This window comes from Callospermophilus lateralis, chromosome 17 (assembly GCF_048772815.1).
Source record: "Callospermophilus lateralis isolate mCalLat2 chromosome 17, mCalLat2.hap1, whole genome shotgun sequence".
Classification (NCBI taxonomy): domain Eukaryota; kingdom Metazoa; phylum Chordata; class Mammalia; order Rodentia; family Sciuridae; genus Callospermophilus; species Callospermophilus lateralis.
The window spans coordinates 7,159,900-7,172,035 of NC_135321.1; the positions used below are offsets into that span (position 1 = coordinate 7,159,900).

The 12,136-nt window shown below is 38.9% G+C and overlaps 1 protein-coding gene across 1 annotated transcript in view; it reads left to right on the top strand.

Annotated features, from left to right (window-relative positions):
* Positions 1-1,090: 1,090 nt before the first annotated feature.
* The window catches only part of Rttn (rotatin), a 157,393-nt gene continuing 146,347 nt past the window's right edge, over positions 1,091-12,136 (top strand). The window contains exons 1-7 of the mRNA XM_076837051.2: positions 1,091-1,141; positions 1,425-1,612; positions 2,653-2,830; positions 4,709-4,798; positions 7,512-7,602; positions 9,155-9,269; positions 10,424-10,574. Coding sequence (XP_076693166.2) covers positions 1,111-1,141; positions 1,425-1,612; positions 2,653-2,830; positions 4,709-4,798; positions 7,512-7,602; positions 9,155-9,269; positions 10,424-10,574 — 844 coding nt within the window. The 5' untranslated portion in view covers positions 1,091-1,110. The remainder of the gene's footprint in view (positions 1,142-1,424; positions 1,613-2,652; positions 2,831-4,708; positions 4,799-7,511; positions 7,603-9,154; positions 9,270-10,423; positions 10,575-12,136) is intronic.

A 12,136-nucleotide genomic window follows, 5' to 3' on the forward strand; every position in this document is an offset into this window, starting at 1 on the left:
ACCTTGGATCACATAAATTCAAGGTTGATTCTTTAGGGAGAGATTGCTGGATCGACACTTAGGAAAATGTTACATAATTTCTTTGTGTTGAATAGAGTAAGTAGGACTTAAAAATGTGCAGAATACTTTCCTGTCTTTTAAGTTTCTTCTTTTGCCAAGTAAGAACGGAAATACTGTGTTGACATCCCTTCTGTAGGGAAACTGAAAAGATCAGTGAAACACGATGCCATCTAAAATGCAAAGCATTTTACCAGTTTAATTTTGTTGGTGTTGCTCTTGCGGTTTGTTATAATTCCCGCCTTCCTCTATTTGTTGATAGAGAACACAGGGCACAGTGGGAAAAAATCAACCTTGGGATTCAAACACTAATTCTCACATCCTACCCGTCCCCTAGCCCCTTCTTCCTTATTCAGCTTCTTTCTTCTCTCGGATTCTCCCATTTCCTTCTCCACCCCTCCTTTTCTGGCTTACTGCTTGTACCTGGATTTAGGTATCCTGGAGCATGGCACGGATTTGCGGGTACATTTTACAGGTAGAGTCATTTAATAGTGGACGAGGTGGGGCAAGGAAGCAAAAACGCAAAAACCACTCTGTATTCTAACTCGTGATGTTCTGGGAACTGAGCATTCAGATGGGCTGGGTCTTAAACGAACCCTTGGCTGGGGGAGCGGGCGGGCAGAGGATTAAGTTTCTGCCCGGGCTTCAGGTCCCGCGTCCGAGCCCGCGCTCGGAGGCCGGAACTCCAGGAAGGAGGTTAGACGGGGCGTGTCCGGAACTCGGTACAGGAGCGCGTTCGAGCAAGGACTACAACTCCCGACGTGCACAGCGGCCAGAGCTGGTTCGACCCCGGTGTAGTCCCTTCATTCTTACGACAGAGACTGCTGTCTAGGGATTGCCGAGGGTTGATTATAAAAAAAAAATCAGTAAGCTTCTCTGGCAATGCGGACATCGAGACCACATCCCGGAAGGCCCCTTAACTTTTCGAGTGGCTGGCGCATGCGTTACGGAACTCACTTTCTCGCGGGCCGTGTTTCTGGGGGACATTGATCGCAGCCGGACTCCGTGGCGCGGCGGTTTAATTCTCCGGTGGCTGCAGACTGAGAAAAGGCGATGGTCTTGAGCGGGCTCATCCGGAAACTCGGTAACAGTTGCCCTACGCCGGGGCCGCCTGGTCGTGGCAGGTCACGCCGCGTCGGCGGCGGAGGAAGGCTGCCTCTTGTGCGGGTTTCGCCGGGCAGCCCCGGGGACCCTCCGCGGTGCGCAGCCCCAGCGCGCCGGGGGCCTGCTCCGAAGCCGCGGCTCCTCTGCTCCGTCACCCGCCCCCGGCCCGGGCGAACGGCTCGGCCCTGGAGCAAGGCCGGGGTGGGTGGGCGTCCCTGCGCGGTCGCTCGGTGAAGCCCTTCTGTGCTGTGCTGCTTTGACAGGTCACCAGCTGGCCGAGATCCGGGAGCGCGCGCTGCGGAGCATAATCTGCAAGGTGGAGCACAACTTAGTGGGCTACGCGGATCTGGTTCAGGAGCGGCTGCTTTTCCTCCGCCTGCTGGAGTGGTTCAACTTCCCCTCGGTTCCCATGAAAGAAGACGTGCTGAGCCTGCTCAACAGACTGGTCAAGGTGAGTTCATTTTGAAAGAGGAAACAACTCGACGAGGGAGTGTTTCTTAGTCATCTAGTTGTAGCATTTATTGAAAGTGCAGAAACTGGGCTTTACAGCAATTCTTAAAACCACCAGAGACGTTGGATTTTACTTAATCTCTACCTAGGTTGCCCATTCCCCTTTTCTCTCACTTGGGGTGTTGTTTCTTACATTGCCTCTTAACTGTGTTCAGACATAGAACAGAACTACTTTGAGTAGTACGTTCTGGACTTCTGCAACCATGTTTGGAGGATAATTTGTCATTGTGTTTTTTTTTTTACTATTTCTGATTTTACGTGTTAAAATTAGATGTGTCAGTATTAAAGAGAGCACATTTTAAAACGATATTACAGACCATGTTTAATAAATAGCAAGTTTATTAAGTTGCTTTCTCATGTCTAGTTTTTAGATTTATGTTCCCATGCCTATCTCAAGAATAGTTAGTTGTCAGGGTGAAAATGTCAAAATGTAAGTTTAGCCTTTCATACTTTTAATCCACCACCTGTATGTTGGTGGGGGATTCTTATTTGGCATTTTAATGACTGACTTGAAATAAGAGAGGATAATAGGGGTCAGTGCAGAAAAGTGACCTATTAAATAAATGAACAGTTGGAATTAATAGTGTGTATTTCTGGTGCTCAGTGTTTTGGCTCATCTTTTTTTTTTTATATTTTTTTTAGTTTTAGGTGGACACAATATCTTTATTTTATTTTTATGTGGTGCTGAGAATCGAACCCAGTGCCTCACACATGCTAGGCGAGTGCACTACCACTTGAGCCACATCCTCAGCCCCTTGGCCCCTCTTTCATAACTGTTACAGACAATTTTATGTAAGTCCTGTAAAGTCATGTCCTATTAAAGGAAGTTGTTTACTTTAAAGCACAACAATGCAAGATTTGTTTTTTAAAAAAGGAGTATCAGATACACCAAATCAATTTTATTTTGATTGCTGTAAGACAAAAAGTTTAGAGAGTTTCATATTTATAGTTATTCTCAAGGTTGTCTCTCTTTGTATTCAGTATCCCCCTGCAGTCCAGCATCTGATTGACCTTGGTGCAGTAGAGTTCTTCTCTAAGCTTCGCCCTAATGTGGAGCCAAATCTGCAGACTGAAATCGATGGCATTCTGGATGGACTCTTTGTTCTTCTTTCAGAAGCTCCTGTACTGTATTCTGCCTCTCATCAGACCAATCAAACTGGTAATGCTTTGTAATAAATTATATGGAATCTGTTAAAATAAGTGTATTGGTTATCATGGTAAATTTTAAGAAAAAGAGTATTAAACTTAAAAAAGTTTCCTCTTACCCTTCCCAAATTTAATTTTTTTTTTTTTTTTTATTGCTGCTTGCATGATTGATCTCCATCCCCAACCCCTCTACTGTTATTCAGAAAAGGATACATATGTATTTCTTGCTGTTTTGTTCAGGCCAGAAAGATGCCACTGACTTTGTTTTTTTGAGAGTAATTTGACATATTATTTCTTTAACAATAATAATACTTTTTTTTTTTTTTTTTTTTTTGTGGTGCTGGGGAGTGAACGTAGGCTTGTAGCATGCTAGGCAAGCGCTCTATAACTGAGCTGCATCCTCTGCTTCACAACACATTTTTATTGAGCATTAATTAGTATATGTCAGACATTATTTTAAGTGCTTTATTCTAGGCATTTTTGGACAATATTCTTTATATTAAGGTATAATGGTATTTGTCCTACCTCATAAGTTTGTATGGAGACCAATTAAAATGACATAATGCAAGTATTTCATAGGCTGCAATGTACAGTGTTATACTGGCTAAAATCAGAGAGGTAAGCCTCTGCTGTGTTTCTAGTTGTGTGGTCTTGGCTCCTTCCAAGCTTCAGTTTCTCATCAAAAAATTGGGATAATAAGGAAGAACATATTTTTCATAGAATTGTTGTGAGGAATAAGACCTAGCATACATTGTTAGCTGCTATTGTGTGTTCTTGTGGTACATGATTTTAGTGCCCAGTATAGTGCCTTACACATGGAAAACATTTGAATTGATTGAAGGAAAAAAATGCTAATGTGATTTATGTGAGTGAGTAGTAAAAGTATTTTAAAAATAGTTTTGATTGCTTAATCTGTTAGACCATATTTTTGTCTAACAGATGGTAATTGCACTACTCCTACTGTTTCAACTGCGGATGCTGTTCTTAACAGCAACATTAGCAGTTACTATTTATTGAGTGTTATTATGGGGCACTGAATGAATTGATTTAAACAGATTGTCTCACTGAACTTTAAAGTAGTCCTTTATTTGAGAAGCTATTAGTCTAATTTTTATAGGTGAGAATAAAAATGAAAAGTAACTTGCCCCAAATTACTGTTTTCTAATCTAAGGCAGAGCCAGAATTCTAATTTTGCTTTATTTGGCTTCAAATCTTGATTGATTACTATTTTACATTTACTGAGCTATCACAAAGTAAAATCTTAAATTGTGAATTTTAATATCATTAGTTGCAGGTGAGATTAGAGGAATGGTTGAGGGCTAATTTTTAATTATCTGTATTAATAGTAACTACTGTATTAATTGGAAATACTGGCATGAGCAGTTCAAACACAGAATAGTTTTAGACTTTTACTCATTGTCATTCTCATTTTCACTGATTACATGTGACTTGAGTTCCAGAGGTATTGAAAATAATGATTGACTCCTTTGTTTTTGATGACTCTTTTAAAGTTATTAATGAAAACTGATGAGATTAGGAACTATAAAATTGTAGTAGAAGAGCGGGTAGACTAAGAAGCATAGGTGGGCTGTCCTTGAATACTTTGTGGCAGACTTTTTGCATAATTGTGGATATTTGCATTCTAACAGTTATTTGTATTTGCTTGACAGTAAATGAGAGAGGGGGGAAAGCCTTCAATTGGAAATTGGTTGAACAGTTTTCTTTTTTTTTTCTCTTCAGAAATACTACTCAAAGAAAAAACAAGATTGTTTTAGTTTTTAAAATGGTTCAAAAGAAGAAAACATTAGTACTTAAACAGAGTAAATTTTACTTTTAGCAACTAATGAATCAATAACATAGCAATATACATATATATATTTTTTCTTTTTAGAAATGTCACAACAACCTGAAATCTTAATAGGATATTTCCCCCAAGACAAAAGTAATTTCCAGCAGATGGAAGTGCCTGTGCCACCAGTGGGTATGTGTGTACCCTTGACCTGAAAAAGAAGAAACCAGTGTGGGCTTCCTCATTGCTAGGATGACATATCATGGTTCAACTTGAATGTTTCGGTACAAGCTAAAAGTTTCAGTTGCTTTGAATTAGTTCATAATATAGACCTTGCTGGTGAAATTTCATGTTGTTATAACTGCATTGGAGCAGCTGAGTAGGTGGGTGGAATGGTGTCTCTGGTACTTAGTGTCTGTGGAACACATCCTTTGTCGGCAGGGCCCATACACTGTGCTTGTGTCGTCTTATTCTCTAGCTCACTGAATGGTGCAGGATCATCTTAGTTCTTTTTTTTTTTTTTTTTAATAACTTGTCAACATTAAGTTAACTAGAGATTAAACAGTTTTGCTTTAGAGCTGTCTCCCTGGAATCTCAGGGAATCTCATTTCCAGGTCTTTTTTGTGTCAGGCTGTATTTAGTCTTGTTTCTGCTCATGTGCCACCTTTCTAAAGAGACTTCCTGATGATTCTAGTCAGTGATCATTTTCTTCCTATTTTGTTTTTCTTCCTAACACATTTCATGCTCTGAAGTTGTGTTTTTACTTTGTCTCCCTCATTATAAACTTAGTGATAGCTGTGAACACTGCTTTATCCCAGGGGTCTAAAACAGTGCTAAAATATATTAGATATATTCACTGTGTCTGAAATATATCCATTGTATTTTGTTAAGGTATATCCAAATTAACATGGAGTCACAATGAAATGTATTATTATATTCCCATTTTACTGATGAAGACACTAAGCTTGAAAAGATTAAAAACTTTGTCCTAAATGACATAGGAAATCGTTAAATTAGCAGGTACTTAACATTTTATTGCTTTCATAGTTGAAATAAAAAGGTTCCAGAAAAGCTGATATCCAGCTTTTCGGTGTCAATGTTGAAGCCTTGTTTCTAAAACACTTTCTTGGAAACTGACAGGTTGAAGCATAAGAAGAACAGAAAACTTGTTGTAAAATACTTTCTTTATATTTCCTTTAGGATAAGTTTTGTTAGGCTTGTAGGGAACTTTATTTTTGAGGTAAGATGGTATTTCTTTATGGCTACAATGCTTTATTGAGTGACCATGAAAGACATTTGAAGAGTATGGGTATCTCCAGAACTGGTAAGCAGGAGTGTTTTAAGTAAAACCGGTGAAAACTTGAAGGCCAGTTAAGATTAATGCTTATGTGAATTCCATTTTGTCTGGATTGACAGGATGGCTTATTTTGGACATGTCTTAATGTGTGTAGTATAAGCATGTCCTTCCTTTAACCTGCCTGTGACTATTTTCTTAGAAAGTGATCCTGCTTTTATATTAGCAATTTTCAAAAGAAGTTACTGGGCTGTGTTTTAGAATTTAATAATGCAGTTTATTTTAATCAGCTTTTTTTGCTGCTGTGACCAAAAGACTTGATAAGAACAATTTTAAAGAGGAAAAGTTTATTTTGGGGCTCACAGTTTCAGAGATCTCATTCTATAGATGTCTGGCTCCATTGCTCTGGGCTCAAGGTGAGGCAGAACATCATGGCAGAAAAGTGTGGTGGAGGATAGTATCTCAGGACATGACCACGAGGAAGCAGAGAGAGATTAAACTTGGCTCACCAGGGACAAAATATGTACCTCACAGGCACACCCCCAATGATCCACATCTTCAGCCACATCCTACCTGCCTACAGTTACCACCCAGTTAATTCCTATCCACAGATTAATGCACTTACTGGGTTAAGGCTCTCGTAACCCAATCATTTCACCTCTAAACTTTCTTACATTGCCTCACACACGAACTTTTGGGGCACCCTTCGGTCATTTGCGAATCATAACACTTATTTATGTTTAATGATTCTGTGTTCTTTTTAAAGCATTTGTCAGAAAGATTTGCAATTTGGAAAGGCTTTTTAGCTGCTATTTTTCAGTGTTGCCTCCTTATCTTATACAATATAAGATCTATTAAAAAGTAACTTGGGAGTAGCTTAAAACTGTTGATTTCACAAATTTACTTTAATCCTGTTTGAGCTCTGATACTTGGTTTCCAGCCTTTTAGTCTTTACCATCTTAGAGGTTTAAACATTTAACACCAAATAGGATATTAGGACATGACTACATATAGTATACAATTATGTTTATATTTTTGTAATTTCTGTAGGTAAAAGTTCTCTCCGAATGCCAGATCCTTTTATGATAAATCAAGCTCAATGTTCTGATCAGCCACAGGGTAAAATAGAAAATTTAATTGAAACTTTTTTGGGGGGGAGGCATACCAGGGATTGAACTCAGGGGCACCCAACCATTGAGCCACATTCCCAGACCTATTTTGTATTTTATTTAGAGACAGGGTCTCACTGAGTTGCTTAGCACCTCACCTTTGCAGAGGCTGGCTTTGAAATCGCGATCTTCCTGTCTCAGCCTCCTGAGCCACTGGGATTACAGGTGTGCTCCACTGTGCCTGGCCTAATTAAAACTAAATGTCATTCAATGTCAGTTTGTGGGTAATGTTATTCTTTTAATTCTTATTTTAATGAGTTCTGTTTAAATTATGGAGAGCTCTGTTATTTATCCTGTGAGAAAAGACATATGCAGCTGGCCTTGTTTGAAGTGTTTTAGACTGCTGGAAGACGAAGTCTTAGTCTTTATTTTGGGACTCTTTTAAGGTGACTCTGCTATTTTTTATTACTTTGCATCTTTAGTTTTGTTATTCCATTAACAGTAAGTCAGACTGTGAAGTGTTTGAAGTTTTCTACGTTTCCTTGGCTACCCCTGACCACAACAGACAGGCATGTTCTCTCGTCTAATGAAAGGTACAGTGTCTGATGTATTTCTCTGATTTTTGTTGGTTCATAGCCATTAAATCTGACAGTTATTACTATGTATTTTCAGCTAAAAATTTATTAAGTTGTGTGAAAAATAGCAGTGATTGTAAGATTTTCTGTATTTTAAAAAGCAAGCCAGAAAATTCCCATTTGTTTTTAGTCAATCTACATATTCAGATTGTTTCTCCCTCCCCCTTCCTCCCCCCTTCCCCTCCCCCCCCCACCCCCCTCTCATCTCTGTCTCTCTTTAGATATTGGTGTTTGAACCCCCGGGGTAATTTGCCATTGAGTCACAGCCTCAGTCCTTTTTATTATTTTGAGAATGGGTTTCCTTAGGTTTCTGATGCTGGCGTGGAACTTGCGCTCTTCCTGCCTCAGCTTCCTGAGTTGCTGGGATTATAATCCTGTGCCACTGTGTGGGGCCCAGTTCTCTTTTGTGGTTAGAATTTTAAATAGCCCTTCATAACATATTTTTTAACCAGCTGCTTTGGCCTTTCCTTCTGCCCCTGATTAATACATGAAATGGAAAAACTAGACATAAATTTATTCTATTTGGTAGAACATATTTCAAAATACCAGCTTCATTAGGAGAAAAATTTACCATGTTGAGAAGGCTGGGTACTACTGATTTAATGTTATGGATATTCGTTATTGCCTTCAAAAGTAGATTGCTAAAATATAGAAGTTTGAAGCATTTTAATGTCCAGATTCATTTGGTGTGATTTCATTGAATGTAGCAATAAAGGAGTTGTCTGCGTTTTTTTGGGTATGAATCTGGAAAATAAAGAAAAACATGCAGTTAGAGTTGGGGCTTGATACACGTGGATGCTAGTAAATGGTTTTTGATGATATCACTTCAAAGGCATCAGTTTTCTTGGGACAAAATATTTAAGAGTAGAGTGTCCCTAGGAAAGGGCCAGGGGTTGTTTGATCTGTGGGTTCTGAGTTTGTCCCTAAGGAAGAGGTCATGAAAGTTTCTAGTGCTCACCTTCATGTGCTGGACTGGATTCAGGGAAAGGGGTTTGATTTCTTAGGGTGGGAGGTGAACAATTGCTACAACCCTAGTGGGTAGGAGTTGAGGGCAGGACCTATATGGAATAAGAAGTGTGTCCATTCCTTTTTTAAGTAGAGCAGAGAATACCACTAAGGTAACTAGTTCCTAGAATTTACCTCTGTACTGTTTTTCTCTTAAGTTATTTAAATTTTATTGAATTCCTTGACTTTTGACCTCATTGATTCATTTTGTAGCTTTATGGTTGTCTTTGGATATATGATTGTTAACATGATGTAGTTCCTGTTCTTGAGGAGAGTGTATATTAGAGAATACAAAGTCAACAAGCAATTATTTTATCACAAAATATGGAAGAAGCACCTCCTCAGAGTTGTTTTATTGACAAGAGAAAAGATTGGGAAGGTTTCCCAGGGGAATGGATATCTCAGCTGATATCTAAAGGATTGTTGGGAGAGTCACTGTGCCTTTTGGTATCTAGAGTTTGGTGTAGATGAACTGTTTTTTAAAAATGAATACTCTATTTCATAGCTCTTTAAGAAGTAGTAACCAAACTTTGATCTGGAATACCTGTGAACTATTGAAGGATGTTATCATGCAAGATTTCCCTGCCGAGATTTTCCTTCAGAGGCCAAAAATTGTTCAGGTGAGTACCTTCTGTAATCGTTTGATAGAGAACTTTTTGCAGTAAAACGAATTTTGCAGAGGAGTCGTCTGGGAAGGAAATTTGTACTAATGTATTTTAAAAAATGAAGTATTTCGCTATTTAAGCTTCTTATTCTCTAACTTACTGGGATAGTTACAGTTTTCCCTACATGTAGAAGTCTCGTTTGGCACTTGCAGTGGTATTCAGCCACCTTGAATTACCATTTATGGGTCATCTAAAGAGGAGAATAAACATTGAAAATTAAGGTTGAGCAGCAGTAAATTTATTTATTTTGAGTATCACTATGTCCCAGGCGCAATGCTGTATGCTAGACAAACACATCTTCAGTGAAGAGTATTGACAGGCTCTTTTCTTTTGTCTAGCTTCTTGCTTTCCTAACAGAGAGAGAGGGGGAAAGAGAGGTCCAGGGTGGAGATTGTGACATACAAACAGCATCTCCTAGTACTTTAAGTCCTCACTCCACACTCAGGCTGAAAAGTACTTTGAATGGCGACTAGGAACACATTCTGTCACTACTGGCAGATGGTCACAGAGAAAAAGTTGTTAATTGCCAAGACGTGGTAAAGTGATTCAGTTGTTTGAGATGAATAGAACTCGTTGTGGTTTTTCAAAAGTTCTGTGTGTGAGGCATTGTGCACTTCCCTATAATCCTAGCTGCTGAAGAGGCTGAAGCAGTAGGATTGCAAGTTCGAGGCCAGCCTGGGAAACTTAGACCCCATTTCAAAATGAAAAGAAATGATGAAATGAAATGAAAAAGTAAAAGGCTGGGAATGTAGTTCAGTGGTAGAGTGCTTGTCTAGCATGTGAAAGACCCTGTGTTAAATCCAAGTACTGGGGGTTGTGGGGGATAGTTCTGTGTAATGTGATATCCTGAATGGGGGATAATTGTTTTTATTTTATCTTAGAATTGATACTTCACAGATTTTAGAAATAAGAAACACTATTTTAAAAAAATCTATTACCTTATTTTGATCTTTCTGCACTTTGGTAAGTCATATTTGCCCATATTTGTTTGTTTTATAAATATTTGGCAATTTATTTAGTTCCTTTGATCAGTCACCTACTCTTAAGCTCCATATCCTTCTTGGAAGTTAGGTACTTTGTTTGATTAGTCATTTTCTCGACTATTTCAGAACCTTCTGTCTCTATTGAAACTGGCCTTTGGAGGGGATGGAAAACACCGCTTGGCGTTACAGGCCGTGTCCTGTTTGCAGCAACTGTGCATGAATTTAAGAAATAGACTTAACTTTCACCGAGACCCACATTTTTTCTCTAACAAACAAGGTATTTGTGTTTATGTATTCACTATCCACTGATGACACTTGCAGATTTTTCTGAGCACTGTTGACTATACTTTAGGGTGTACTTGTATACATTTCACAGCATAAACTCCCACTTCTAAATGTCACCAGATCTATGAGTAGAAATTGGGTGAATGACAGAGGTGCCATGAGATCCCGTGCTTTTTTTTTCCCCCTTTAATAAGAGGCATTTGCAAAGTGTTTTTCTGAAAATGGCTGTTCATTTGGGAAATTTGAACAAGTTATATATTGTGTTAACAAATTATTTGGTTTGAAAAATATTGGTTTGTATTTTATCAAAACTATTTTTTTGCAATTTGTGACGTAGTTGGAGTTTATGATGGCAATGCCAGACTTTTCAGAGAAAAAGTGCCACCTTATGACCAAATAGAGTACTGTATTGTTCTTGATAAAACAGTATCTACAACTTATTTCTGTGTGCTTACACAGTATAGATTGAAAATTGAACATTAGATTACAGCCATTTCTCATCATGTCTGACGTAAATCTCTATTTTATTGGGAGTTTCACTGACTTTGCTTTTTGAATATTTATGCTTTGTATTGGCTTTATTATAGATTTGGTATGTTTAGGGTCACTCTTGAGGAACCACTTTCTGCAAGTAAGTGACAACAGAGAGCTTCTGGGTATCCCATACCTAATTAGAAAGGGATTTTTAATGTTTGGTAAAATAGGTGATGTCAATGAAGATTTATCAGTGTATTAAATAAATATTTATTTGTCATCTACTGTGTACCAGCTGGTATTCCAGACTCTGGGAAATTGTAGCATTGAACAAACAGTAAAAGTTCTTGTCCTCATGACTTGTATTTTATACAACAGGAGAAAGATATAAATACGTAGGTTTGGTTCAGGTAACTTCTTAAGCCCTCTAAGGAAGGGCTAGTGTGACAGAACACGACCAGGGATAATAGCTTACTCTGTTGATTGATTTGACTTTGCAGTACAGGATCTGAGCCAGGGATGTGCTAGGCAAGCTCCACCACTGAGTCACATCCCCACCTCATAGCTGACTGTGGATAGGATGGTCAGAGGTGGCAACCTGAGGGTGACAAGAAATCCTCCACTTGAGGGGAAACAGTATTCCAGGGAAGGTCAGGGACCTCAAGACAGTGGTGAGCATGCTGTGCTTGATTAAAAGAAATAAGACCTGTGAGCTGGGGGTATATAGCTCACGAGGAAGAGTGCTTGCCTTGAGTGCAACAGGCACTGGGTTCAATCCCCAGCACCACTTAAAGAGAGAGAGAGAGAGAGAGAGAGAGAGAGAGAGAGAGAGAGAGAGAGAAATAAGACCTATGAGAGTGGAATGTAGTGGACTGGCAGGATGGGAGTAAGGTGCCATCAAAGAGGGAATTAGGGCTGGAGTATGTTGGGGGATGTACTTCTTAGTAAGGATTTTTATGTTTCTCTGAAGTATTGTAAGAAGTTCTTGGAGAGTTGTTATTTTTTTCCCTTGTAAATGCCCTTTTTATTATGGGTTATGTATATTTTTGTCACATAAAAATGCATTGTAGCCATTTTTAA